The following is a 24807-nucleotide window of genomic DNA, read 5'->3' as shown; positions in this document are numbered from 1 at the left end:
TATATTTTCATCATTGCAGACTATTCATAGCGATTATTAGTCTATCAAATTGGCAGTATGCAAATTGTTGGGAAGACCTAATATAAAAATTAAGGAGGGGGCAGTTGCAAGTTGTTTAAATTCTGAAACCAACTCTTTATCACGATTGTGTCATCTCTAGATTCTCCTCACACGTACCTTAGTAAAATTTTTGAAGAAAGAAGACTTTCACTTTATTTTCTTCTAAAAACCACGCAACAAGTTAAAGGAATTGTGTACATTAGCTTTTAAGATAAACGATGATGTCATATGCATAAAAAAAAAAGTAAATAACAGGGACTTGTAAGGTTATAAACGTCAACAAAATTTCTTATAAATAATCGAGGTATTGACGATTAATGCACACAGAAGAAGAGTGTGAGATAGTCTCTCTATCTTCACCCTCCATGAAACTCAAAACCCTATTCTTAAACCTTATCACACACGCTCTTTATCGTCTTTTACGGTATCTCTCCCGAGCCAAATCCATTCTTATCGAGATATCTAAACACAACAAGAAGAGGTTGTTCATGATGATGTTTTATTCAACAAAGTCATCCATCAATCAACACAACATCTTCTTCGGATCCTCCAATGTAGTCCCTGACCCTGAACCTTTCCCTTTATCTCTTCATGGTCATGAAGATGAAGAAGATAATCATGAGTCTCAGTACCTCGAGTGGCTAGAAGGGAGGGTCGATGAAAACATTAACATTAATGGGGTTGAGGAGGTAGATATTGGTACTGATGATATTAATCATTTGGCAGATATGTTCATCGCGAGGTGTCATGAGAAGTTCTTGCTGGAGAAGGTTGAGTCTTACAGGAGATTCCAAGACATGCTTGCGAGGAGTTTGTGAGAATTGGAAATAAGAGCGACGACAAAGAGTTTGTTTTTATTTTGTTTCACAAGTAATTCTTGTTTGAAGGATATGTCTTAGTTTGCGAAATGTTTATCTTGATTCATTTTGGAGGAGACCTAGATGCATGCAAAGAGAATTAAGCCTATATACATCTTCTGAATGTTTCTAACAAAGTGCATAAGTGCATACATATGATATGATGAGTATAGACTTGTTGATGTAAGTCGATCTTTAAATATATACATCACACTTATATAATCACATCGTCAAACAAAAGCCTCTGTTTGGTGAATCGACTCTGTTCTCTTGGGCTCTTCTTATAAGCTAAGATAAAAACGTTATACAATACCAACGACGACCATGAAGATTCTAAAGAAATAAAATTAACGGACGATTAAGCCGAAGTTAATATTGGGCCGATGAAGCCGCCAAGGGCCCATTAAGAAGAGCAAAAAAAAAAAAAAACCCCCCAAAAAAATAGAAGATCCCAAAACCAGAAGAAGAGGAAGAAGAAGAAGCATCGTCTCTTGAGTAGCTTTCTCTGTGGAGCTCTTTCCCGCTTTGTAGCGATGTTCATCCTCAGAGTTCATTCAGTTGACTTGGAGCGACCAATCTCCATTGAAGAAGAAGACACAGGTTTCACCTACGCATCGAAGAGAGCTCAGCCTCCTCTTAAACTCACACAACCATCGTCTCTCAAAATCACCGAACGCAAAGGTCTGATCCATCTCTACCGGAACTCTTCTCACAGCTCCCTCCCTAACCCTAGCTCCCGATCCACCACTCTCTTCATCGTCGCTGTTCCCAATTACTTTTCCTCCCTCGATTTTATCCGATTCTGCGATTCCCGCATCGCTAATGTCTCCGAGATCCTCTTCATCAGGTTCGTCGAACGCTCCATTTCTCCGATTCCTTGATTTGATTTTTGAGGACTACTATGATTGTTGCTGGTAGTGTCTTGATTTGGTTCTTCTTGGAAATTATAAGGAACGATGGAATGGAAGATCGATATAGTGTTCTTGTCACGCTTACTGATCAATCTGCAGCAGATGGATTCCACAATGATCTGAATGGGAAAAAATTTGCACCTTCTGAGGTATATTATAATATGGAGCTTATTATCGTTTTTTTTGTGTGTGTGTGTGTGTGTGTGTTCTTTGTAGTGTAAAGTAACGTTTCTTGTGTTTTAGGCTGAGGTTTGCCATATTCTTTATGTAATTTCGGTGGAACACACGGAATTTGGTGAGGTTGCTGCAGAAGCACCTGCTGGATTTACAGAGTTACCTACTTGCCCAATATGTCTTGGTGAGTTGTGCTTAAGAATACGATTTCTATGTTATTTTACTGCGAGTTATTAAGTATGTTTAATATTTGGACTTTTGACTCATGCAGAGAGATTAGATCCCGACACCAGTGGTATAGTCAGTACTCTTTGTGATCACTCGTTTCAGTGTTCTTGCACTTCTAAATGGACTTATCTGTCCTGTCAGGTTAGTTGTTCTCTCTCTTTCAGTGCATTTTCAGTTTATATGGTGGGTTGGTGTTGCATTTGTGATGGTCATTAATTTGTAGTGTTTGCTTAGCTATACCCTGCAGCTTTAATGTTTTGCATATTTCTGGTGTAAAATGAATCTGATTCATCTAATTCTTAACAATATATATGCTCATTTTCTTTTGTAGGTTTGTCGATTGTGTCAACAACCAGATGAGATATTAAGCTGTTCTATTTGTGGGAAAACAGAGAACGTATGGGCATGCCTTGTCTGTGGCTTCTTAGGTTGTGGAAGGTAATGCTTAGTTTGCATTTCCATTGTAATAAGATTTTAGATAACCTGATATTATAGCTACATCTATAACTTCCTTAGAGGTGGAAGTTTCATTCGCAGTGGATTATGTTTTCAATTGTAGATACAAGGAAGGGCATTCTATCAGGCACTGGAAAGAAACGCATCACTGCTATTCTCTTGATTTGCGAACACAACAAATCTGGGATTATGTTGGTGACAGCTATGTTCATCGGTTAAACCATTCAAGAATTGATGGAAAGTCAGTAGAGATGAACACCCGTTGTCTATCACATGATGGGGAGTGTGGTCTCTGTGAGTGTAGTGAGGATACAGGAATTAGCGGAGCCATCTACAACAGCAAAGTTGATTCAGTACGATATCGAATCACCCTTTGTCTTATCTTTTTACTGGAAAATGCATCAGTTTGTCTCAGTGGTTGTAAATTTTATTATTTGACTAAGTTTTTTGTGGAACAGATTGTAAGCGAGTATAATGACCTTCTTGCAAGTCAACTAAAGGGACAGCGACAGGCAAGTGTTTCTTCTGATGTTTGTTTCATTCTATTCTTATTTATATATGAACAAACTTGATAGAGGATAAAGTTGTAGCCACCTAATGGTATATTGATGGTTTTGCAGTACTATGAATCTCTCATTGTTGAGGCGAGAAGCAAGCAGGAAGGTAATATCGCCGAAGCAGTTGAGCAGATCGTTGTGAACAAGATGCACGAGCTTCAGAAAGAGACTGAAAAATGTGAAGAGGAAAAAAGTGGTATCACTGAGGTAAGAGTCTCTCTGCCTTGTTCTCTTTTTCGATTATTATTCCATTCTTGACAGGTTCTCTTATGAACTGATTACGATCAAACTTTTTAAAAATTGTGTTTCAGGTTAATAAAAAACTTATAAAAGAGCAGGATAGTTGGAGGAAGAAGGCCAAGGAGATAGAAGAGAGGGGAGCTGCATTGCTAGGATCAAAAGATGAGATGATAGTTGATCTTCAAGAACAGGTAAGCTTCTAAACTCATTGAGGTTTGCTATTAACGTTTCACGAGTGGTAGTATGACCTGACCTGATAATAATGGACTTGTACAGATAAGAGATATTACGTTTTTCATTGAAGCCCAGAAAACCGTAAAGAAGATGTCATCTGATTCGGATGGTATACGCGAAGGAACCGTCTTACCAGTGCCTATCAGAGATGAGCCAGTTTCCTCAGTTAGAAGGCAGAAGAAGTCAAACCGGAGAAAGTAAATAGTAGATTTGTGATGCTTTTTTAGTTTTAGGATTTACTTGGGTTTTAGTAATACCAAATTGACTATATCGGATTAAGAGCATCCAAAGCTAAAGGTTTGATTACTACTAATCTTTGATAAAATCAGAAACAAAACGTCTCTATCTTAGTACATTGTATATACTGGATTCACTGATGGTTTATGTGATTGGAAAGTTCAACTGAATTCAGTTCTCTGTTTTAATTTTTTTTTCCAGTGTTCCATTATGCAGGATCATTCTTACCGTAAATTGCAGCTTGACCAATTGGTAAGTCTTCTAGACTTGATAGCATTTACGCTGAGATATATCCTACGAAGATATCAATCAAATACCTTTTAAACAAACTATTGTATGAATGCCGTATAAGTAAAATATTAGGGACTATAAATGTTAAGAAAATGGAACAAATATATATACACTTGACAAATATACACGAGATGAATAAACTATAGAATATTGACAAATATATACATTACCTAAACAAGAGATATGAGATATGGTCTAAATCCTGGTTTACAATGCTTTATAAATTACCGAGTAATGCACACCAAAATATGAGAGTAAGAGAGAGTCTTTAAACTCGTGGTTTAGTCATGCAGCCGAAATGGTCATCATCTTCTTCAACCGCTGTCAAACTCCAAACTCTGTTCCTAAATATCATTACCGATATAGCAAAAAAGAGAGACATCATCAAAGATATACCAAAAAAGAAGAAGCTCATTAAAGACTCTCTTTACCGTCTCTTACAGTCTCTATCAAGTGCCAAATCCATTATGAAAGGCGTATCTAAACTCAACAAGAAGAGGTTACTCAGGATGATGTTTCACCCAACAACAAAGTCATCCAAAAAAAACCATCGCAACAGGTTCTTCCTTGAATCCTCTACCGTTGTCGACCCTTTCACTTTCTATCTTCGTGGTTATGAAGTTGAGGATTATCATAATCATGATCGTTACCTCGAGTGGGTAGAAGAGAGGGTTGATGATAAGTATAACAACATTGATGATGATCATACTGTTGAGGAGAGAGATGTCGATGATGATGATATTAATCGTTTGGCTGATAGGTTCATCGCGAAGTGTCATGAGAGGTTCATGTTGGAGAAGGTTGAATCTTTCAGGAAGTACGAAGAGATGTTGTTGAGAGGTTTGTGAGAATCGAAAAGAAGAGCGACGACAAAGATCATTTATTTATTTATTTTATTTTAAGAAGTAATCCCTTTTTTGATGGATTTCTTATACTTTGTTTTCGTAAGATTATTTGTTTTAAGAAGTAAATCCCTTTTTTGATGGATTTCTTAGAACTTGTTTTTGGTAAGAAATTAAACTCGTTACCATTTTGATGTACTAGTTCGAATCTATTACCAATCATTATATTATACTATGTTTTTAATTATCTGTTTCCGTAAGCATAACAATATTTATTATATAAAGGCATGGAAACAATATATATTGCTATAATCATAACAATTATATTATTCAAAAAACATATATATTCTGATATTCACAAAGTCCTTTCAAGCTTTCTTCAGTTCCTCCGCAGCGACATTTTTCTTCCCGCCATAATCAGTCGTCTTTCTCTTATTCTCGACCTTCGATGATGAACCGCAATCCATCGGCGCCGGCGGGAATGGCCGGACATTTGAAATCTCTTGCCGGAGATCATCCACGGATCTCTTTAACTGTGAATTCTCCGATCGAAGCTCCTCCATCTGCCGTCTCACAGCCAAACAAGCCTCAGCCACGTCAGCACTTCCTCCGGGTAAACCAGAACCGGAAACCTGACCCGGTTTATTCGTTGGTTCAGCATTCGAACCGTCCACGTGTTCGATTGCGATTTTATTCATAACCAAGAAAGGGATTCTCCTAAGCGAAATCTCAGCCGTCGGATTAAAACCAAAACCATGCTTGATCTCTGTCGGAACCTTAATTCCCCATCGGAAATTCACGACGGCGCGTCCTCTCAACGGGAAAGACGTCCTCGCCGCGACATCAACACCGGAGATCATTCCAGCGATATCTCCGGCACACGCAGAAGGCAGAACCGTGACTCTTTTAAATGCTCCGGCGTAGCCGCCGTTAACCGCCGGAACATCAATAGACGAATCCTCCTCCGACACAGATCCCTTCATCGATTTGAAGGCAGAGAAGGCAGAGGAGGAGGAGGACGAGTGTGATTTTTTAATGGAGAAATCGCCGAACCGAGATTCGAAGTGAAGCATGAAGCTAGGATTACCTTTTCCGACGAGATTGAACTCGGCGGTCATGAGCATGGAGCTAGAGATCGGCGAACCGAAAGATCCGGTACCGGTTTTGACGATAACCGAGAACGGGTTCCACGTGTCGTTGGGACGGTAAGCGATTTTGAAGGATGGACCAGATTCGAAGAAGGTAGAGAGATTGAGACTAAGCTCCTTTGATTCACCGGCGACGATACCTGATTGAAATGGTAATCCTAAAAGACTCAAAGGGACCTTAGCTTTCAAAATCGGCTTCTGCTCTTCCCGGAACCTCATCGACGCCTTCATCTTCTTCGAAAAAGTTCGATTCGATTTAAGAGACTGAGGAGAGTGCAAGTGATGATAGGAGGAGTGAGGGGGCAGGGAGATATAAACGAAGTTGTCGAGCTTTTGAATATTTTTGAATTTTAAATTTTTTTTGTTGAATTTTCTACAGATTTGTCAATTTGTAATATATATGTCACGCGGAGAATCTGCTAGTTTTGTTTTGGCTGGACAGAATCACTAATCAGTAATCACATGTAGTTTCTCAATTTTGCCCTTTGTGTTTATATACAAAGAATAACATAAGTCTAATGGTTCGTTTGGTAATATTGGCGAAGATCACGAGGCCAAAAGATAAGCTCAGTGGGGTTTTATTACCATTTACCAGTAGTTACGTGTTTGAAGGAGAGACAGTTCACACAAGCCAAGTCTTGTTATTAGTTTGGTCGTTTCTCTTTTTTTGTGTGACTGTGTCCCACATCTGATATTCAAATGTTTTTTTTTTTTTTTGGTAGAGTCTGATATTCAAATGTTTGTACAATTTGTGGATAATTTTTTTTTAAAATTAAATCCTAGGCTAAAAGACATGAGACGATTAGCGTTAAGATATATGAGGTGAAGATGATGGACAAGCCCATATACGCCCACAATTACGTTGTTAGGTCACAATTAATGATTTGAAAATTTACAAATTCATATTCACTAGTCACTCTAATTTTTTTAATTGTCATTTAAAGTTTTTGCACACAAATTAAAAAAAATATTAAATTTTCTGTTTTGTCCTTTATTAATTTATTTTATAATTTTTTGATTAGTTAAAACTTTAAAACAGCAAGAATATTCACCAAACATCTGCATTGAAAATCTAAAACCACAAGTATTATGAAACAAAAGTTAAGTCTGGGTTTCTCGGCGAACGACCTGGAGATTGTCGGATTCAACGACACGTGACCCGGCTGGCTCCGCAGTTCGTCACAGCGAACTCGCGAAACTTGGGAATGTTGTCCTGGGTTTGCCCATCGCTGTTTCAACACGGATACGGGTAATAAATTCCCACCGACGATTGTTCCCGGATAGTAGAGCGTTCCTGACAGGGTGATAGTCCGGAGCTAGACGTGTTGCGCAAAATGGACGATCTGGAAGCAAGACATGAAAAAGTTAAAATTTACTGGAAATATAAAATCTACCAGGATTTTCATTCCACACTCTCCGATGGAAACCCAACGGATTAACGAGCGAGTACTGATCGACGCGGACATAAAAGTAGTGGTTCGCCCATTTCTTGAATTTGGAAACTCTTTGACCAGCAAGGAAATTGTGCGCCGATCTCATATTCACTTCCCAGCGATGCGGACTCTTTGATGACTTGAAATTGGATAGTTGCTCAAAGCATTGAACTCAAATGTTAACTCCGACTTCGGCTGCTATGGTAAGGGCAACCATGAAGTTACAAATGGCTCCAGGGACAAATTGGCAGATCGCTATCCTGCGTATTTGGGTGTAGAGCGATATTAATGCTGGGATTGAGAATAGGAGGCGACATTCAGTAAAATAACCCTCGTACAAGCATATGTACCCTTCCGGCGGGTTCCAGGGGCGCTGGTCGGCTCGAGGAATCAGAATTGTGATGTTGTTGTTAAATAGACCACATGCGTTCAGCATGTCGTTCACGGTTTTGATCGAACTCAAACTCTTATCGCCTCCAATTCGTCCTTTATGGTCTAACAAAGGATCGATATCTTCGATTGAGATTCCTAAAGGCGCGAATCGGTCTTTTTCTTGCGACAACACATCTTAAGTCAGTTCGTCACTCCCGTCTTCATGACGAACTGGTAGGGGAGTCTGTGATGATGAAGCTCCAGCTGAGCAGCGAGTTAGAAGAGATGGGATTTCGGAGCCCGATCTACTGGATTCTCCGATCTGCGTGACGCGTCTGGAGGTGCGACGAATTAATTGTCCGCTTTCGCTTTCCGGCGAAAAAGAGGGATCCGAAGTGCCAGCCATGATGTGAGTTCGGAGCAGATTACCTTTCACTGTTGGCAGAAAATGAGAAATGACGAAGGGAGGAGGCGTATTTATAGAGTCGAATGGGCGGCAACCCTACGAAGAGTCATTATGACCTATGCGGCTCTTCGACTTCCGACCTAGTAGATGTGACGCAAACGACATGTGTCGTCCGGACGGTTCATGTTGAAGTGGCGCGGGAATCCCGGGTAAAATCAAATGATTCTTTATGGTCTAGATCAGATATTTTCTTTTCCATAGTTCAAAATATTCAAATTGAATTCTGAATATGTAGAACTGGGGGGAGGACTAATTGTTGGTGCGGGATTTAGCACCCCCGACATACCGAACTAAACCAGAAAGACAATTTGGTTATTTAACTGGGAATCCGGTTAAGTACTCAGTTAGGTCATTTAAGCCCACTTCGGATAGAAGAAGCCCAACCTCGAGGGTGAAGAACCGACTTCCACTTCGCCCGGCGGCCGATCTAAGAGATAGAGTAACTTTTCTTATTTCAGTTCGTCTGATAAGGAAAGTTAATATATTGTACGATTTATGAATTTGTATAAATGGGGAAAGACTTCTCCATTGTAAAGCATCCATCATTGAATACAATTATTGAGTTCTCTTCTTGTTCTTAGCAATAGAAACCCTAGTTCTTAAAAGATCAATTCCTTTTCTTCTAACAATCAAAGCTTAGATTGATTTTCTAGAGGGTTTACTTTACCGAATTTGTTCTCCCCATAAACAAATTCATTGTGGAAATCCAGTTTCTACAATTTCCATGTCTTTATATCATTACGTCCGATTTCGTACAATCTTATCTTCCTTCTCTGTGATGAAACGTAGTAGAGTACATTCTTATCTTCCTAACGGTAATTATTATCTTATTATATATGTCTTGTTAGTTATCATAATTAAGTTCGTTTAAATGGTTCTTAAAGCTCTCATCATGAACATTATGCGTGAGTTTATAAATGTATATACCACTAACAGCTGTGGCATTAATTTTGTGGTTCTTATAAAGACATGTCTATATGGTTTACACCTTGCATATATATTTTCTTTCGCAATATTATTTCATCAAAATAAGTTAATCAACATGTATCTGAGATTCTAGTTGTTAAGGCTGTAATCATAGATTAAAAAATAAGGTTTAATTTAGTAGTGGTCCACACAAATTGTATTTTTATGTTGAACTTTAGAGATTGCAAATGATAAGGTCATTAAGGTGGTTGGGTTTGTGTACATTACATGGGGACAAGTTTCTGAGATCCTATAGGTATTTATTTAATTGAAGCCATCTGGATTTATGCTTAATACCTAAACACACATTGCCAAATATACTAATGGCTACTTTTACTTTAGTTCGACTATGTTGAAATAAAAATACATTTCAATTGGAAAATATAGTATCGATGTGTCACCTTCGTATATGTACTCCAACGTTAATATTGTCATTTTACACTATGTCTATGTGTACACATTTAGCTGTATAATTCAGAAAATGACCGTAAATTACTTGATATATCGTACGCGGTACGTATAATATCAATGATACTCTAACAATATTCTAAAAGAAATATAAAAGGAAGTAATGTCTTAAGACATTCCAAAACGAGGATTTTGTTAGCTGGAGGGGTCCGTGGACTTCCTTTGGATTCATAAATCTCATGTCTTCGGAAACAGCCTAACAAATCTCTTTCACCAATATAAATGTAATCTTATATATGTTTATTAATTAATCCAACCCCAACCATAGTTTATCTATTGAATCTCAACAAGCCATCATTCAATTTCATTTGCCTTTATTTATTACTAGTATCAATAGGATCTTACGTACGTTCTGCTACATATACACTAGAAATACGAGTTGACAAAAACAAAAACACTAACAATATATAATACTTGTCACTAAAACTTGTAACTCTAAAATAAGTTAATTCTTATCATTTTCTTCTCTCTCTTCCCCTATATATAACCTTATCATAATTCACTTAGCATAAAACTTCACCAACTCCCTCTCTCTCTATTCTGATCACATAAACCCTAATTTTTTTTTGCCTACAAAACTATGGAAATTGAAGCTACCACTATTCAGAAACGAAGAAGCATCCCAACCATAGCCATGCACAAACAATCAAAAACACTAACCAAATCGAAACCAAATATCAGAATCATCCACATATTCGCACCGGAGATCATCAAGACGGACGTCTCCAACTTCCGTGAAATCGTCCAGAATCTCACCGGGAAACAAGATCATTACCACGATCTCCACCACCAAAAGGTTGTCAAAAGAAACCCGATATCTAGAGTAAGTCATCACGATCATGATCATCATCATCATCATCAAGTCCATGACATGAACAAGAGCCATGGTTTCTGCATAAACTCAGAAGCAGAAGACGAAGAAGAAGAAGGGATGGTGTCCATGACGTGGAACGGACATGGCGGCGAGAGCTCCGGTGGGTTCTTGAATGGCTTAGGAGATTACGACGGCTTCATTCAGGAGCTAGGTGAATTCCCTTATATGCCCTTGGCCATTGACTCTGCCGATGCTTCCTCCCACTTACATGGCAGCGTTTTCGCAGAGCCTCACCAATACTCCTAATTAAACCGTCTAGAGCGGAAACATTTTTTTAAATTTCTATTTATTCAAGTAGGTTAACTTAAAATAAATTTTTATTTCTTCTTTCTATACGAGCTTTTTAGCTAGAAGCTAACTAATTTTTGATTTTCTCGAAAGTTTGACTTTTAGATCATCATCTTGTGAATCGTGGGGAGATTTGGGATTATGATTATTACGAGTTCTATTTCTTAGTCATATTTTTTTCTTCTCTGGTTTGTATTTTGATATGTGATTGCCATATTATTTAGGAAGTGTAGGTCTCAATTGAATCATTAGAAAAATAGATATGAATCATAATGGTCATCTATGAAGTGTGTTTGGATCATTTTGTTAGTAGATATGAATCATAAAATGTAAAAAACGTACTAAGAAAATCCTTTTTTTTTTTAATGTAAGACTATGTACTAACCCGCACATAGTGCGGATAAATCGATTCAAATAAAAATTATGAGTTATATTATTATTTGAGATTTAAGATTTGTTTGTATAAACAAAATCTGTAAGTAAAGTTTTTTTTTATTTATTTATTCAAGTTTACATTTATTTTGTGTAAAAATATGTTTCACCCGTGAAATATTTAAACGTGAAAAACAATTTCAATGTAGTGGAGAAAGTTTTGATGTATTTTATGTTTCTAAAATCAATTTTTTATCTTTTATGGTCACATGGTTATCTACATCACTATGCCATTAAATAGATAAATAAATATTTTTTAGACTAATTGATTTAATTTAAACTAATCTTAAGTCTAAAAATGCAATGAGACAACTGTATAAATTAAAAAGTGGTAAATAATCAAAAAGTGTAGTTCTGGTGAAAACTTATAGGGAAAAATGATTGTTTAGTGTTTTTAAAAAATTCAATAACATGGATACAATGTTAAGATTGCTGAGTCACATATATTTAAATAGTCATTGGAATTTTTAAATAGGAAGAAAAAGGTTTTGTTTTTCAAAAAATTAAATTGGTGAATAGTTATAAGATTGTTTGTGAAATGTTATTTTTTTTAATATTATATTGTGATAATTAATTTTAAATATACTTGAATAGTTATAGGATTTTTTTAAACTGGAGAATAAGTTTTGCATTTCAAAAAGTTAAATAGATGAATAAGTTTAAACTGTTTGTGGTATGTAATCTACTTTTATAATTATTGTGATAATTTATTCAATTAATTTTTCTAAATATAATTGAATAGTCATCAGACTTTATCAAAATAGGAGAATAACTTTAGCATTTCAAAAAAATTAAATAAATAGTTTATATTTTCTTGAAATGTAATTTACTTTTAATAATTAAATAGGTTATGAAAGTGATAATTAAATTCATTTTTGGATTTTAATAGTTGATTAAGTCTTTCATTTTTAAAAACTAAAAGAAAAAAACATTGTCTCATAGTATATTTTAATGACATATTTATGTAAATAATAATGAGAATACAAAAGCTCTGTAAGTGAGAACATTTATTAGAAAAGTACAAGAGCTCTGTAAGTCCGACACATCAGCTTTTTTGGTGAGAATATTTCTGTATTAATATATAGGGGATTCTGAAAATCTATAACGAAATATCATTACCTTTGGCTATAACTTATTTAACTAACATTAGTTGAATGCACGTTTAAAAAAAAATTAAACTGTTTTTTTTTACTCCAAAAATCCTTCGCTTATTCAAATGGACCGAATAAATAGATATACATATTGATTGATTGACTGATAGTTACTTAACATAAGATAATAACAAATGGGGCCATAATTTTAAATTCGAGATAGCAAATATAATACATGAAAAATACTTATATGAGCCGACAAGTTACCACAATTACAAACGCGTTTGTGTGTGTCATGTTGGTGAATTGTGATGATGATGCATGATGATGGAACCACACATAACAAGATAACTAAAAATGTTAAATCTGAGCTCTCTCTCCTACAGAGAAAGAGTTTATGAAGATCAAAACAGAGAATCTGTAAGTTGTACTTGGAAACATTGAGAAGACTGAGGAAAGAACACAAGAGAAGGACGATGTTTTAATGTATGGAGATGACCCTCAAGGTTATAAAGTTATCAACTTCAAACATTTACAGACACCAACTTGGTGGTTGGTTCTTGTAACTTTTAAGTAACACAAAGAACATAGGAACAAGAACAACAACGGCTAGTAACATCTAACTATCGTATTCAAGAGTTTCTACAACAGTGGATGATGGTGTTTCTATCCTCGTTAGAACTTCAGGCACTCCTGCTGTATCTCTTACTATCTGCGGAAAATAACAAACAACCAAAACCAGATAAAACTTGGTCAGTGCAACGATCTCAGTCCGTCACACCACTCCTAACAAAATTCTGAGCATGGGATTAAGCAAAAACTTACAAGAACCTCTTCGTCTAGATACGATATCATGAAGAATCTTTCAAAGGATCCACCTAAAGCAAATGACACTAGTTGGTTCAGTGTACATGTGAGCAGAAAATGTTTATGTATAAATCATGAAAAAAAGTAGCTTACTCAGGGGAATTCTAAGACCACTGGTTAAAGTATCCTTGATAAGAGCAGGAAGCTGCTGCAAAGTTGTGGCAGCTTGACCCAATGCGCCTTTTAGCTGTTCAGGAACTGCTTCTTCAATGACTGTTGGGGATTCGACCATACCTTCAATATATTCTTCTCTCAATCTCAGAGGTCCCTCTACAGTCAATTTCGATGACAGAATGATTTTGCTTTCTATCTGCAATTTTTATTGCCACTGTGAGTAACATCCTCTGTGAATCCATGTATACTACATATAAACAAATTTTGAAAAAGAATTTCAGTATGTTACCGAGTTCAGAAGTTTGATATTTGCGGTGGCCTTTGCGTTAGCATCCTTGATCAGTATCTCCATTCTTGATAAATTAGCTAATGTTGAAGGAAACCTCCTGAAACAATACAATCAGATAGCAAAACACTTCTAAACTTTGAATAAAAAAAGAGTGAGAAAGTGATAAGTAGGTAAGTGTACTTACTCAAAGATAACACGAGCAGCGAGTAAACCAGGACTTCCAGACCCAAACCACTCAAAATTCCATCTGCCTTCGAAACAAGGGGACCTGAAAAGCTATAGGAACCAATAAAAAGACAACTATCCTCCTAAAAAACAAAAGCAAAAAATTGTAACCAAAAGAGTAAAAGAAGCACCTACGTGGTTGGTCTTGGAGTCGGGTTAAGCCGCTCTAGACTCGTAATCCTCTCATTCACATCAATCCTTTGCATATTGGTTGTTTTCCCTGTAACTAATGCCTCAAACCCTCCAGCATCCTTCAACTGTGTACATAGACTAATTTCAGGACAAACAGTATTTGAGAAGTTCAAAACACAGAGCTGTTCCTAACTGATCATTCAAAATCTAGACTGTGAGAAAGAGAAAACAAAAATTCTTTTTTTTTTTAAATTGGGTAAAGTCCAATATCTTGATTACAGCTAACAAATACACAATTCACCTCAATTATTCCCATTTTGTTCCTCAGCATAGAACAGGGATAGTAAAAGAGACCAGATTTCAAAAGCAGAGTGAAATCGAAGAGATCTAAAAACAAATACATTAACTTGACATATCGACCCAAGTAATTAAAGTCCAAGTCTTACAGCGAGAAGAAGCGATTCCTTAGCAGAAAGGCGCTCCATTTCTCTGGCGTAAACAGAAGGAGATCCTTGTACTGTTTCCTGCACCATTGCTCTTAAACCCCTCCTTCTCCGGTACGAACTCCTCCAACTGCCCTTCACCCCCGGAACAACAGCAACAAAACTCCTCGACGGTGAAGCTGAGCCTGGAAATCTCAATCGAACCGCAGACGTACCCGTAATCGAACCATTTATCAACGCCATTGAAGAAGAAGAAGCAGGCGAAAGAGACATGGAAGGAAGCCAACGAAAAAAAGATTGAGAATTTTTGTGCTTTCAATCAAAAAAAAAAAAAGAGAGTTAAAGGTAGAAGTTTTTTGGTTTAACCCGGTTAGATTCCGGTTTAAATTGAATCCCTTTACGGTAAACCGGGGATTGGGTTTGATTTGATAGAAGAAAGAAGAAGACTCGATAACTGCCAAAGTTGAAACCTTTCTCTGGTTAATCCGGTTCGTTTACGGTTTAAATTAAACCCCTTGACGACGAACCGGGTTTGGGTTTGATTTGATAAAAGAAGGAAGACTCTCTTCTCTCTCTCTAGTCGAAAAGTGCCAAAAGTTGAAACCTTTCTCTGAATTTTTTTTCTGCTCAGTGTTGTTGTGAGTGTTTTTTTACTTTTCCCGCCATGGAATCTATGGAAATCGACTCCGAGAAGGTTCACGAACGGAAGCAATCGGACTACAATTACCTGGTTAGTAAACCCTTCTCTATATTTACTTCAATTGAAAGACGATGGGAGTCTTGTGTGCTCAGACTCTTTCTACTTTATTTGTGTGCGGAGCTAGGGTTTGTATTCTGATTCTGAGTTTTTTTGTTGTTGTTGTTGTTGTTGTTGTTGAAATTGAAGCAGGATGAGAGATTCGAGATACAAAAGGAGATGTATAGAGGGCAGCAGTACAGTCAGATTTACTTTGCTCGTCTTCATCTCATGAGAACACTTCTCTACTCTCTTGCCCCTACTTGGAAACCCCATTTGCCTGGTCAGTGCTTTGTTTCTCTCATTTTGATTTCATGGACAAAGAAGAGCAATTTTGAGGATTTTCATGGGTTTAGATATAGATTGGTGAAAAATCAGTAATTTTTAGGGATTACAGATTGGGTAGTATTAGTTTTCTGGGTAACTCAGGTTTTTGAATCATAAATCTGAAATGTGAAATTCCACTTTTGCAGTTGGTAAGGTTTTGGGACTTGAAGAGGGAAAAGAATGCATCATTGTAGGAACCTTGTTCAAACACATGAAGCTTAAACCTTGTGTTCTCGATGAATATTCTAAAGAGGTTGGTTGGTTTCTGTGTACAGCCTTTTACTTGGATTTTTTTTTGCGCTATGTCTACTATGTTGAATCAATCTGCTGAGTACATTCAACACTAATGCAGAGGTCAGTTACTCCGCTTGTTAAACCACATAACTTTATGCATCCTGATGATAATCTGATCCTGGAAGACGAGAGTGGGAGAGTTAAGCTTGGCGGCTCTGCACTTTCACCTGCGATATATGTGACAGGTATGCAAATTGGATTGTGAATGTTCTTTGCTGCATTGGTTTTTGCGTTTGTTAAAATGTGGCAAATGTTTGAGATTTTGATCGACCTTACCTCTCTTAAACGACGGGTTCTTTGAGAAAATTAATGTTGAAGCATCCTTGGATTGTAGGTGTTGTTGTTGCCTTGCATGGGAAGGAAACTTGTGCTGGTGAATTCTTTGTTGAGGATGTACTAGAAGCTGGTTTACCGCCTCAGATAGAGCGGCCTATCGATCTACGTAAGTCTAGCTGTGTTCTCTTTCTTTTGCTATCCTCGTGGCTCAATCATATCTTTAAACAATCTCTCATGGACCATATTACATCCATTTTGTTCTGCAGAGGAAGATAAATATGTTGTGTTATTGTCGGGGCTGTGCATTGGAAGCAAATCGGCTAATCCCCTGCAATTTCAGCTTCTTGTTGACCATATAACTGGACATCTCGGAGATGAGGCGGTTCAAACTTTTTAACTTTCAGATTCTTCAATATATGTTCTTTCCTTAATCTGTAATTTATGCATTATGGTTTGAACAGGAACAAGGCCTTGCAGCACAGATAGTACATGTGGTTATAGCTGGAAACTCTGTTGAATTTCCCCGTAAACTCATTAATGGACAGGTACTCATACTTTCAATGCTAATATTTTCTCAAATACTGTTTCATTTATCTGCCACAGTTATGACTTATGATCTTTGTTGGTTGATTTTTGCAGAACTTGGCCTCAAAAGATCAATCAACACTATATGAGCCCATCAGAGAGATTGATATCATGCTAAACCAGGTCACTTAACCAGATTCACCTGTGGGTTATCGATTCTATTGAGATGAAAATTCAAATTCTTGTTTTTTTTTTTGTGGATTTTCTTAGATAGCTGCAGGAGTTTCAGTAGATATCATGCCAGGCCTGAATGATCCAGCAAACTTCGCATTGCCTCAGCAGGTTTGTAGATACATACATAGATAAATATCCAAACACTGAATTTTTATCTATAAATCTGATTCATAAGCCTTCTCTTCTGTTCAGCCTCTGAACAGATGTCTTTTCCCTGGATCCGCACCTTACAACACCTTTCGATCGTGTACAAATCCTCACTCATTTGATGTCGATAATATCAGGTGTGGTTATTATTAATAATGGATACAATCTCTCTGAATACAACGATATAATTGCTTGAGTTTATCTGACTAAAAACCTCAATTGGCTTTTGACATTTTGCAGATTTCTTGGAACTTCTGGTCAGAACATTGATGACCTTGACAAGTACTCAGAGGCTAAAAGCAAGCTTGATTTTGTTGAAAGAACGCTGAGGTGGAGACATCTTGCTCCCACTGCACCTAATACCCTTGGTAAGAGCTCACCTCCCCTGCAAATGAACTTTTTCGAACTAAACCCTCAAGAGAAAGATAAGGGACAATATTCTCTTTTGAGTCCTATTGTTTGATTCACTTGCGTATAGGTTGTTATCCTTTCACCGATAGAGACCCTTTCTTGATTGAAACCTGCCCTCATGTCTACTTCGTTGGGAATCAAGATAAATATGACAACCGTTTAATAAAGGGTATATAACCTCCTTACACAGCGACTATAAATAACATCATAGTTTATGTTTAAGTTTTTTTTTTTGGAAATATGAATGCTGCAGGGTCTGAAGGGCAGCTTGTCCGGTTGATCTGCATTCCTAAGTTCTGTGAGACCGGTATTGCTGTTGCGGTGAGATTAAATTTTAGCAAATTCTACTCCATATTCTTTCATAAATTGCAGAACCTATATCTCAAAATCACCAAATTTATTTGCAGGTAAACTTAAAGAATCTGGAATGTCATACTTTAAGCTTTAGCACTCAGATAAGCTAATATCATAATATTGAGCTGCTACTTTGGTAGATTTTTCCTGTCTTGGAAGTGTAATCTTGTGCTTTTTCACTAATTCTCTTAAGTTCTATGTTATTTCTTATGAAACTTCCAAATCTCATTGGTCTTACATTTGGATAATCTTTTTGTCCTAATTTCAATTTGTTTTTCTTTCAACTAATAATATCTCGACATAAGTTCTTAGGTGTCCGGGACCGACGAGTTTTGAATGGTTTAACTTAACATGACATCTCTTTTAATCAATCAATTATTGGGCCTTTGTTGGACTTGGTCTATTTAATAAGATCTATAGTTTTTAAAAACTACTCCCTTCTATATTAGAATAGATAATTTTTTGACACTTTCACATAAATTAAAAAAAATATTTAATGTTTAACAATAAATACATTATTATTCATAATTATTAACTAATAGTAATTCATCAAAGTTTAAAATTTTCAATTAATAATTCTTGAAATTTATAATTTTTTAGTATTAATTGATAAAAATATACAGAAATCATCTATTGCTATACAAGAAAAAATTCTAAAAACCCATGCATTGTAATACAAAGGGAATAATAAATAGCAGCTTAGTCCGAAAAGAATATTGCCTACTCTTCGTAGAGCAGCCTCAGACATGGCTTTTTCTAGTTGTAGAGGAACCAGCAATTAATTGGGCTTTCACAAATTTTGGATCTAAAATTCAGAAAGTGAACGTACATTTATAGTTTTAATGAAAATCATGAAAATTGGACTTCAAACTGTTTTTTACTGTTTAAATATTAGTTTAGCCGGCGCTTATCATCAGATTCACATGAGCGTGAGGATTTAGCTGGAGCTTATCAGTAAAAATAATGAGTATTTTATATTGAAATTATTTTAACATAGTGACTTGAGAGGGAATACATATATCGAAAGGTTTAGTTTAATTTTATCATTTTTTGTACAATTTTTCGTTGTATTCTTTTTCATCTTCTAATGATATAATAAAATTTAATAAACATGGCTAATAGTATATTTTAGATTGGAGAGGAAATACACATTTCAAAGAAATTAATACCATGTCTCAGCTTTTCAAAAATTATATCAAGAAAAATCTTTTTATTAGATAAAACATTTTATGGAAATGAATGTATTAAACATGTTATCATCAAGTGAATATATAAAAAAAAGAATGAAAAAGACAAAAAAAAAATGGCTAAAGATCATTACTTCATCTTCATGTTGATTTCAAGACATAATGGTAAATTATAAATGACCCTCTTCAAAACAGTGTATAATTTAAAACTTATTCAAAACCCAACACAAACATACCGTCAAAACTCTGAACGAGCTTCCTACCGACAAAATCAAAGTACATTTCTTGGAATCCGAGTTTCCAGCTTCGTGGGCATCATCTAACGTGTCAATTTGAGGCTTCGAGGTGTTTATCGAGGCTTTACCACGTCCTCTCTTTTGGTCCCATGGATGATTTAAGTTTATCTTTGTCGAACAGTGCTTTAAGTTTTATTTAAGAAATATGAATGTTGCATGGTCTGAAGGGCAATTTGTCCTAAGTTCTGTGAGACCGGTATTGTTGTTGGGTGAGTTGAAATGTTAACAAATTCTACTCCATATTCTTTCATAAATTGCAGAACCTATATCTCAAAATCACCATGTTTATTTGTAGGTGAACCTAAGGAATCTGGAATGTCATACTCTAAACTTTAGCGCGCAGATAAGCTAATATCATAATATTGAGCTGCTACTAAGTAGATTCTTCCTGTCTTTCAAAATGTAATCTTGAGCGTTTTCACTAGCTAATACTCTTTAATTAGGTTCAATGTTATTTCTCAAGAAACATCCTTATTTTATTTTTTTCTATATAATGAAACTTCTTAATCTCATATTTGGTGTTCATTCGGATAATTTATTTGTCCAAATTTGTTTTTTTTTTTTTTTTTTTTTTTTGTGTATTTTCAACATAAAATCTCAACACGAGTTCTTAGGTGTGTCACATAAAAGGACAAAAAGGACCGACCAGATAGTGTCGTAGTCGTTGGTAAGAAGAGCGTGAAACAAAAAAAAGTCTGTAAAAAATAATCTTAAAAGAAAAAAAGAGTAAACAAACAAACAAGTGCACAGAATCTCATGCAAATGTCTCTCTCTACTCAACGGCTATATCCCCAACACTTTATTATAACATTAAATAAATGTAACGCACTATATTTTATAATTCTCCATTATTCCTCCCCCCAACGGTCCATTTCTTCAACCCCTCCTTTATAACCCCAACTGTGCACATCGTCTACTCTTTAATTTCTTTTTTTACTCTATCTCTTATCTCTCTTATCCTACATTGACCGAGATGGATCTTGTTGTATTCACAGAGACTAATCCGACCAAAATCACACACGTGAACAAGAAATCCTCCGACGAATTGCTCCGTAAGTTCGCCGATCCTGACGACGACGTCGAAGAGTCAAAGTCAACGAAACGCCGCAAGAAATCTCAAGATAAGAGTAGTACTCGAGAGAACGACGCTGACAATATAGAAAGCAACGTTATTGGCTTGGTGGAGAGGAAACGGCTTTTGCTTGCTGCTCCGGCGAGTAAACGGCGATCTCTGTTTCTCCGCCAGCTTGCTTCTGGTAAATCACATCTCAGGAACAAATCTCTTGTCAGAACTATCGGCAAGGTAATTAATTACTATATCTTTACACTAATTATGATTAAGCTCCCTTTTAATTATTAGTACAATTTTGTAATTTTTTATTACTTTATTAAAACCATTTAAAACAATCCTCTACTACTCTGTTTTGATTACTCATTCAGACATGGCGTAAAACAATGGAAGGAGCTTCAAGAGTTTTCATCCAGAAGCATTATAACAGACACAGGCGTCTCAACGACGTCGTTTAGACTTATTCAACCTTTTCTTTTTTTTGTTTTCCTTTAATTACAATTTTTTTTTTCCTTTAATTAGAAATTGGTCTCACTATTTTTTTTACATTCTTTTGTATTATTCTCACGTTTAGTATTTATTACATCTTTCTGTCTTCTTTTTTACTTATAAGGCAAATCACTTTCATTGTTATTTTTTTATTTTTTTTATTTTGTAAAGATTCTAGCTATCTCAATTTTAAGTTTGTATTTTATAATGTCAGAACCAGATAAACTCTAGCAATAATCAGCACACTATCTTTAGATGAATAAAACCTTTATATTTTAAAAAAATAAAGGAATAGTCCGAAAAAAAAACAAACGAAACCCTTTGTTCTTTTAACAAAACATATAATTATAAAAAAAAACATAGAAATCAGATACAATATGGAATCTCTCATAACAATTTATCTTACTAAAAAAAAAGCAATAACGAAGAAAGCATAATAAACAAGTCTACTTATAGAAAGCCGTTTAGCATTGCTAACAAACTTAAAAGCATTTTTTGTGAACAATGGCCGGTCCATATTCTTCATAGTCAGCCTTAGTTATCCACGCCTACAATATAGACATCACATACTTAAACATTAACAAACACCGGACCCCAAAAAAGACATACTCCATGATCAACTTTGAAAACAATTATTAATTTATTATTGTGTTTTTTTTTTTACCTGTTGAAAGGAAGATAGAGAAGCCAAGATGGAGCCTCCAACCCAAACACTATATTCCCTCTCTGGAGAAGCCAAAACCCTAATCTTCACGTTAATAGGTGAAAGCGCAGTTATTTCTTTGCTCATCCTATCTCCAATCCCAGGGAACATCGTCGAGCCACCACTCATGACAATGTTTCCATACAAATCCCTCCTTATATCAACATCACACTTCATTATCGAATTATAAGCCGTCTCATGAATACCACAAGCTTCCATTCCAACCAAAGATGGCTGGAAAAGAACCTCAGGGCACCTGAATCTCTCAGCTCCTACCGTTATCACTTGACCATCAGGAAGCTCGTAGGCTTTCTCGATTTCCGAGCTCGACGTAGCCGTCTCCATCTCTTGCTCGTAGTCGAGAGCTACATAACAGAGTTTTTCTTTGATGTCTCTGACTATCTCACGCTCCGCTGATGTGGTGTATGTGTACCCACGTTCCATCATGATTTTAATGAGATACTCTGTTAGGTCACGGCCTGCTAGATCTAGACGCATGATCGCCATGTGGGAGTGCATACCCTTCGTAGATTGGAACTGTGTGGCTCACACCATCTCCTGAATCCAACACAATACCTAAACACGCATATATATATATATATATATTGAACATATTAACGATCAAAAGCAGTTCTGCCTTAGTATTGTGAAACTTGAATGGCAGAGTAACTTACCTGTGGTACGACCACTGGAATAGAGAGACAGAACGGCCTGAATAGCGATATACGTACTAGGAAAATTAAACGTCTCAAACATGATCTGAGTCATTTTCTCACGGTTGGTCTTTGGGTTAAGAGGAGCTTCAGTGAGAAGTATAGGGTATTCTTCAGGATCCACACGCAGCTCATTGTAAAAAGTATGGTGCCAAACCATCTCCATGTCATCCCAATTGCTAATAACACCGTGCTCGATTGGGTACTTAAGTGTAAGAATACCTCTCTTGGCTTGAGCTTCGCTTCCCACATAGGCATCTTTCTCACACATTCCAACCATCACTCCCTTGTGTTTTGGACGACCCACAATGCTTGGAAATACAATACCTGGTGAATCGCGTCCAGCGAATCCCGCCTTGAGAATGTTTTACCAAAGATTAGATCTGCGACCTTGTTTTACAATATACTTAATTTGATTGCTTGTTTAATTATTTGTACATATATAATTTAAAAAAATCAATTCCCAAACCGGGAGTATTTTAAGAGAAATGATTGTACTTTGGTAATTGTAAATGAAAACGGCAGATAGAAAAGTTCATTTGTTGGTTGTTTTTAATAATGATAGAAATTATTTTACGAAAAAAACTAACAAAATCTTTGAATGGAGAAATTATGATATTTTGAAATGCAAATTTTGTTTCTATTTTCTTCTTATTAGTCCTTTACCTTGACCATTCCTGTTCCATTGTCACACACAATACACGGCATGCCATCGTCTCCCGAGTCCGACATTATCTACTAAACATAGCATGTTAAAAAAAAAAAAAATGATCTTCATTAAGAAGTTTCTAACACAGTAAAGTGAAGTGTAAAAATCAAAACTAAATATATAACAAACACTTTGAAAACAGAGATTCATCATTTTAGTTCTTAGCAATTAACTAGTTATATTGAGAATTCTTAATTTCAAGGTCATGAGAAACCATATATGATATCAAGTATATTATATCGAAAATAAAATCTAGAGAAATTCATCAGTTATCCATAAATCAGTCATACTAATAAATTAGCTCGGATTCCATGCATACCCTTACTATAGAAACCAAGATCTAAAAATTGCAGTGGAAAAAAAGGATCAATTACTCAGCGGATGGTGTTAATTGCTTTTTTGTTTTTGATGTTGTCAAAGGTTAATTATTAGATCAAAAGAACCCTATATATTATTCATTAAAAAAAAAAAAAAAAAAAAACAACAAATCAAAGAGGAAGCTAACTAGGGATACCACCATCAGATCAAAGAGGAACAATCGTTCTCTTACGTTCAAATATTATGTTGTTGTTGTTGTGGTTCTTCTTCTTATTCCTTGTGTCTCAGTCTCGGCAACAAAATATAATAATACTTTTGACAAAAAAAAAAAATTCCTGTCGATTGCTTCGTTTATAAAGAGAGGCATGGATCCTTCCAAGCTTTATCAATAACATCGGTTGACAAAAAAAATAAAGAGAGGCATGGGCCCCCGCACTATTAGCACTAATTTTTTCCTTACCAAAGTGAATCCTCAAATTTGCATTTAATTTTTTAGCCTTCCAAATAAGTGCAGATCTTCCTAATGTTTTGAATATTTTTTTCTTACAACTATATATTAAAAAATATATCTAACAAATTTAAATGTGAATGAATGTGTGTCTAAAGCTTAACCTATAGGTATCTTTATAAAAACTAGATTAGCTTTACTTTATTGGAAAAATGTTAAAAAGTAACCATTTTAACCCAACATAATATACTAGATGAACATAAGACATATTTTGTTTTGAATATTAAATAATAATAATTATACGACATGTGTGACTAGGGCCATCAAAACCATGTATAATGTAATAGTATGATTAGTTAAGGTTAAGTATTTTGATTTAAGACTTCAAATTAAGATAAGGTTAAGTATTTTTTTTTAATAATAAAAAAATAGTTGATACAAAATTAAAGTATATGCTTGTTAAACAGGGTGACTCATATTTAATAATTATAATTACAAAGTATTTTTCTAACTTAGAGTTACAATAACTATTATGATTGAATCAAACCAATATAAGACATTTTGTACTAATAAAATATATATGAAGATATTAAAAAATAAAAAATAGTACTATATATATATATATATATGTTACCCATATTATATAATGTGGGGGGGGGGGAGTAGCCAAATTGTTAAGAATTAAGAGATCTTTTTCTCTTCTTTCTACATAATTTCAACTTTTAATTTTCCAAACTATGTACAGTTCATATATATATTTAAAAATTTCTACATGATATACACCACAATACAAGTTAGGGAATCATTGACGAGTGACAACCCTCTTTTTTTTAAAGCCTAAGGTAATAATCTTTATAAAAAAAAATTGAAAGTCAG

At 35.5% G+C, this 24807-nt stretch overlaps 9 protein-coding genes and 1 pseudogene across 11 annotated transcripts; 6 read left to right on the top strand and 4 right to left on the bottom strand.

The window, feature by feature from the left end:
* Window positions 1-387: 387 nt before the first annotated feature.
* On the top strand, window positions 388-1139 carry LOC104782715 (uncharacterized). Its single transcript, XM_010507722.3, has one exon. It carries the CDS (start codon window positions 426-428, stop codon window positions 876-878), a length of 453 nt encoding a protein of 150 aa, XP_010506024.1. The 5' UTR covers window positions 388-425; the 3' UTR covers window positions 879-1139.
* Window positions 1140-1365: 226 nt separating this feature from the next.
* On the top strand, window positions 1366-5332 carry LOC104782714 (BRAP2 RING ZnF UBP domain-containing protein 1). Of its 2 annotated transcripts, XR_015597651.1 has the most exons (13): window positions 1366-1764; window positions 1869-1977; window positions 2072-2186; window positions 2274-2371; window positions 2562-2668; window positions 2790-3039; window positions 3145-3198; window positions 3307-3450; window positions 3555-3674; window positions 3760-3914; window positions 4156-4206; window positions 4689-4804; window positions 5006-5332. XR_015597651.1 is itself a non-coding variant. In XM_010507721.3 (10 exons), the coding sequence occupies exons 1-10, from the start codon at window positions 1451-1453 to the stop codon at window positions 3916-3918; spliced, it is 1470 nt and encodes a 489-aa protein (XP_010506023.1). In that variant the 5' UTR covers window positions 1366-1450; the 3' UTR covers window positions 3919-4124. The 2 variants fall into 2 exon arrangements, 1 of the variants encoding a protein (XP_010506023.1); XM_010507721.3 differs by lacking the exons at window positions 4156-4206; window positions 4689-4804; window positions 5006-5332 and having other exon boundaries at window positions 3760-4124.
* LOC104782713 (uncharacterized) lies at window positions 3847-5332 on the top strand. Its single transcript, XM_087511825.1, has 3 exons — window positions 3847-3914; window positions 4156-4206; window positions 4531-5332. The coding sequence occupies exon 3, from the start codon at window positions 4533-4535 to the stop codon at window positions 5091-5093; it is 561 nt and encodes a 186-aa protein (XP_087367951.1). The 5' UTR covers window positions 3847-3914; window positions 4156-4206; window positions 4531-4532; the 3' UTR covers window positions 5094-5332.
* Window positions 5333-5344: 12 nt separating this feature from the next.
* LOC104782712 (uncharacterized) lies at window positions 5345-6629 on the bottom strand. Its single transcript, XM_010507718.3, has one exon. The coding sequence runs from the start codon at window positions 6464-6466 to the stop codon at window positions 5456-5458; it is 1011 nt and encodes a 336-aa protein (XP_010506020.1). The 5' UTR covers window positions 6467-6629; the 3' UTR covers window positions 5345-5455.
* Window positions 6630-10362: 3733 nt separating this feature from the next.
* LOC104782711 (VQ motif-containing protein 17-like) lies at window positions 10363-11542 on the top strand. The gene has a single exon (XM_010507717.2). It carries the CDS (start codon window positions 10521-10523, stop codon window positions 11058-11060), a length of 540 nt encoding a protein of 179 aa, XP_010506019.2. The 5' UTR covers window positions 10363-10520; the 3' UTR covers window positions 11061-11542.
* Window positions 11543-13083: 1541 nt separating this feature from the next.
* On the bottom strand, window positions 13084-14968 carry LOC104782709 (putative plastid-lipid-associated protein 13, chloroplastic). Its single transcript, XM_010507714.3, has 7 exons — window positions 14699-14968; window positions 14256-14377; window positions 14080-14163; window positions 13896-13992; window positions 13586-13802; window positions 13451-13503; window positions 13084-13337 (listed from the first exon to the last, which is right to left on the bottom strand). Exons 1-7 carry the CDS (start codon window positions 14966-14968, stop codon window positions 13245-13247), a joined length of 936 nt encoding a protein of 311 aa, XP_010506016.1. The 3' UTR covers window positions 13084-13244.
* A 49-nt stretch (window positions 14969-15017) lies between these two features.
* On the top strand, window positions 15018-18283 carry LOC104782708 (DNA polymerase delta small subunit). 2 transcript variants are annotated; one of them, XM_010507713.3, is made up of 14 exons: window positions 15018-15425; window positions 15585-15714; window positions 15905-16011; window positions 16111-16237; window positions 16387-16494; window positions 16595-16710; window positions 16790-16873; window positions 16968-17036; window positions 17124-17195; window positions 17280-17371; window positions 17475-17602; window positions 17713-17814; window positions 17899-17966; window positions 18053-18283. In XM_010507713.3, the coding sequence occupies exons 1-14, from the start codon at window positions 15360-15362 to the stop codon at window positions 18107-18109; spliced, it is 1326 nt and encodes a 441-aa protein (XP_010506015.1). In that variant the 5' UTR covers window positions 15018-15359; the 3' UTR covers window positions 18110-18283. The 2 variants fall into 2 exon arrangements, with proteins under 2 accessions (XP_010506015.1, XP_010506014.1); XM_010507712.3 differs by having other exon boundaries at window positions 15582-15714.
* Window positions 18284-20334: 2051 nt separating this feature from the next.
* Window positions 20335-21248, top strand: LOC104782706 (uncharacterized). The gene is made up of 2 exons (XM_010507711.3): window positions 20335-20785; window positions 20923-21248. The coding sequence occupies exons 1-2, from the start codon at window positions 20456-20458 to the stop codon at window positions 21007-21009; spliced, it is 417 nt and encodes a 138-aa protein (XP_010506013.1). The 5' UTR covers window positions 20335-20455; the 3' UTR covers window positions 21010-21248.
* Window positions 21249-21319: 71 nt separating this feature from the next.
* LOC104782705 (actin-11-like) lies at window positions 21320-23800 on the bottom strand. Its single transcript, XM_019245026.2, has 5 exons — window positions 23716-23800; window positions 23123-23194; window positions 22418-22811; window positions 21705-22319; window positions 21320-21588 (listed from the first exon to the last, which is right to left on the bottom strand). Exons 4-5 carry the CDS (start codon window positions 22260-22262, stop codon window positions 21523-21525), a joined length of 624 nt encoding a protein of 207 aa, XP_019100571.2. The 5' UTR covers window positions 22263-22319; window positions 22418-22811; window positions 23123-23194; window positions 23716-23800; the 3' UTR covers window positions 21320-21522.
* LOC147946344 (putative actin-5 pseudogene) lies at window positions 22365-23188 on the bottom strand (annotated as a pseudogene).
* Window positions 23801-24807: the final 1007 nt, after the last annotated feature.

This window comes from Camelina sativa, chromosome 4 (assembly GCF_030686135.1).
Source record: "Camelina sativa cultivar CO46 ecotype springtype chromosome 4, ASM3068613v1".
Lineage (NCBI taxonomy): Eukaryota > Viridiplantae > Streptophyta > Magnoliopsida > Brassicales > Brassicaceae > Camelina > Camelina sativa.
Note: the sequence above shows the minus strand (reverse complement) of the source record. Positions and strands in the feature narration are given on the sequence as shown.

Excerpts from the sequence above, each read along its gene's own strand:
- LOC104782711 (XM_010507717.2), top strand. The coding sequence starts at position 10,521 with ATGGAAATTGAAGCTACCACTATTCAGAAACGAAGAAGCATCCCAACC.
- LOC104782714 (XM_010507721.3), top strand. The coding sequence starts at position 1,451 with ATGTTCATCCTCAGAGTTCATTCAGTTGACTTGGAGCGACCAATCTCC. Across the intron at positions 2,669-2,789 it reads GGCTTCTTAGGTTGTGGAAG|ATACAAGGAAGGGCATTCTA; the intron begins GTAATGCTTAGT and ends TTTCAATTGTAG. Across the intron at positions 3,199-3,306 it reads AACTAAAGGGACAGCGACAG|TACTATGAATCTCTCATTGT; the intron begins GCAAGTGTTTCT and ends ATGGTTTTGCAG.
- LOC104782712 (XM_010507718.3), bottom strand. The coding sequence starts at position 6,466 with ATGAAGGCGTCGATGAGGTTCCGGGAAGAGCAGAAGCCGATTTTGAAA.
- LOC104782706 (XM_010507711.3), top strand. The coding sequence starts at position 20,456 with ATGGATCTTGTTGTATTCACAGAGACTAATCCGACCAAAATCACACAC. Across the intron at positions 20,786-20,922 it reads TTGTCAGAACTATCGGCAAG|ACATGGCGTAAAACAATGGA; the intron begins GTAATTAATTAC and ends TTACTCATTCAG.
- LOC104782708 (XM_010507712.3), top strand. The coding sequence starts at position 15,360 with ATGGAATCTATGGAAATCGACTCCGAGAAGGTTCACGAACGGAAGCAA. Across the intron at positions 16,874-16,967 it reads GTAAACTCATTAATGGACAG|AACTTGGCCTCAAAAGATCA; the intron begins GTACTCATACTT and ends TGATTTTTGCAG. Across the intron at positions 17,815-17,898 it reads TGACAACCGTTTAATAAAGG|GGTCTGAAGGGCAGCTTGTC; the intron begins GTATATAACCTC and ends TGAATGCTGCAG.
- LOC104782715 (XM_010507722.3), top strand. The coding sequence starts at position 426 with ATGAAACTCAAAACCCTATTCTTAAACCTTATCACACACGCTCTTTAT.
- LOC104782709 (XM_010507714.3), bottom strand. The coding sequence starts at position 14,968 with ATGTCTCTTTCGCCTGCTTCTTCTTCTTCAATGGCGTTGATAAATGGT. Across the intron at positions 14,378-14,698 it reads AGGAATCGCTTCTTCTCGCT|TTGAAGGATGCTGGAGGGTT; the intron begins GTAAGACTTGGA and ends CTATGTACACAG. Across the intron at positions 13,993-14,079 it reads GCTGCTCGTGTTATCTTTGA|GAGGTTTCCTTCAACATTAG; the intron begins GTAAGTACACTT and ends GTATTGTTTCAG.
- LOC104782705 (XM_019245026.2), bottom strand. The coding sequence starts at position 22,262 with ATGCACTCCCACATGGCGATCATGCGTCTAGATCTAGCAGGCCGTGAC. Across the intron at positions 21,589-21,704 it reads CTCTATCTTCCTTTCAACAG|GCGTGGATAACTAAGGCTGA; the intron begins GTAAAAAAAAAA and ends TCTATATTGTAG.
- LOC104782713 (XM_087511825.1), top strand. The coding sequence starts at position 4,533 with ATGCAGCCGAAATGGTCATCATCTTCTTCAACCGCTGTCAAACTCCAA.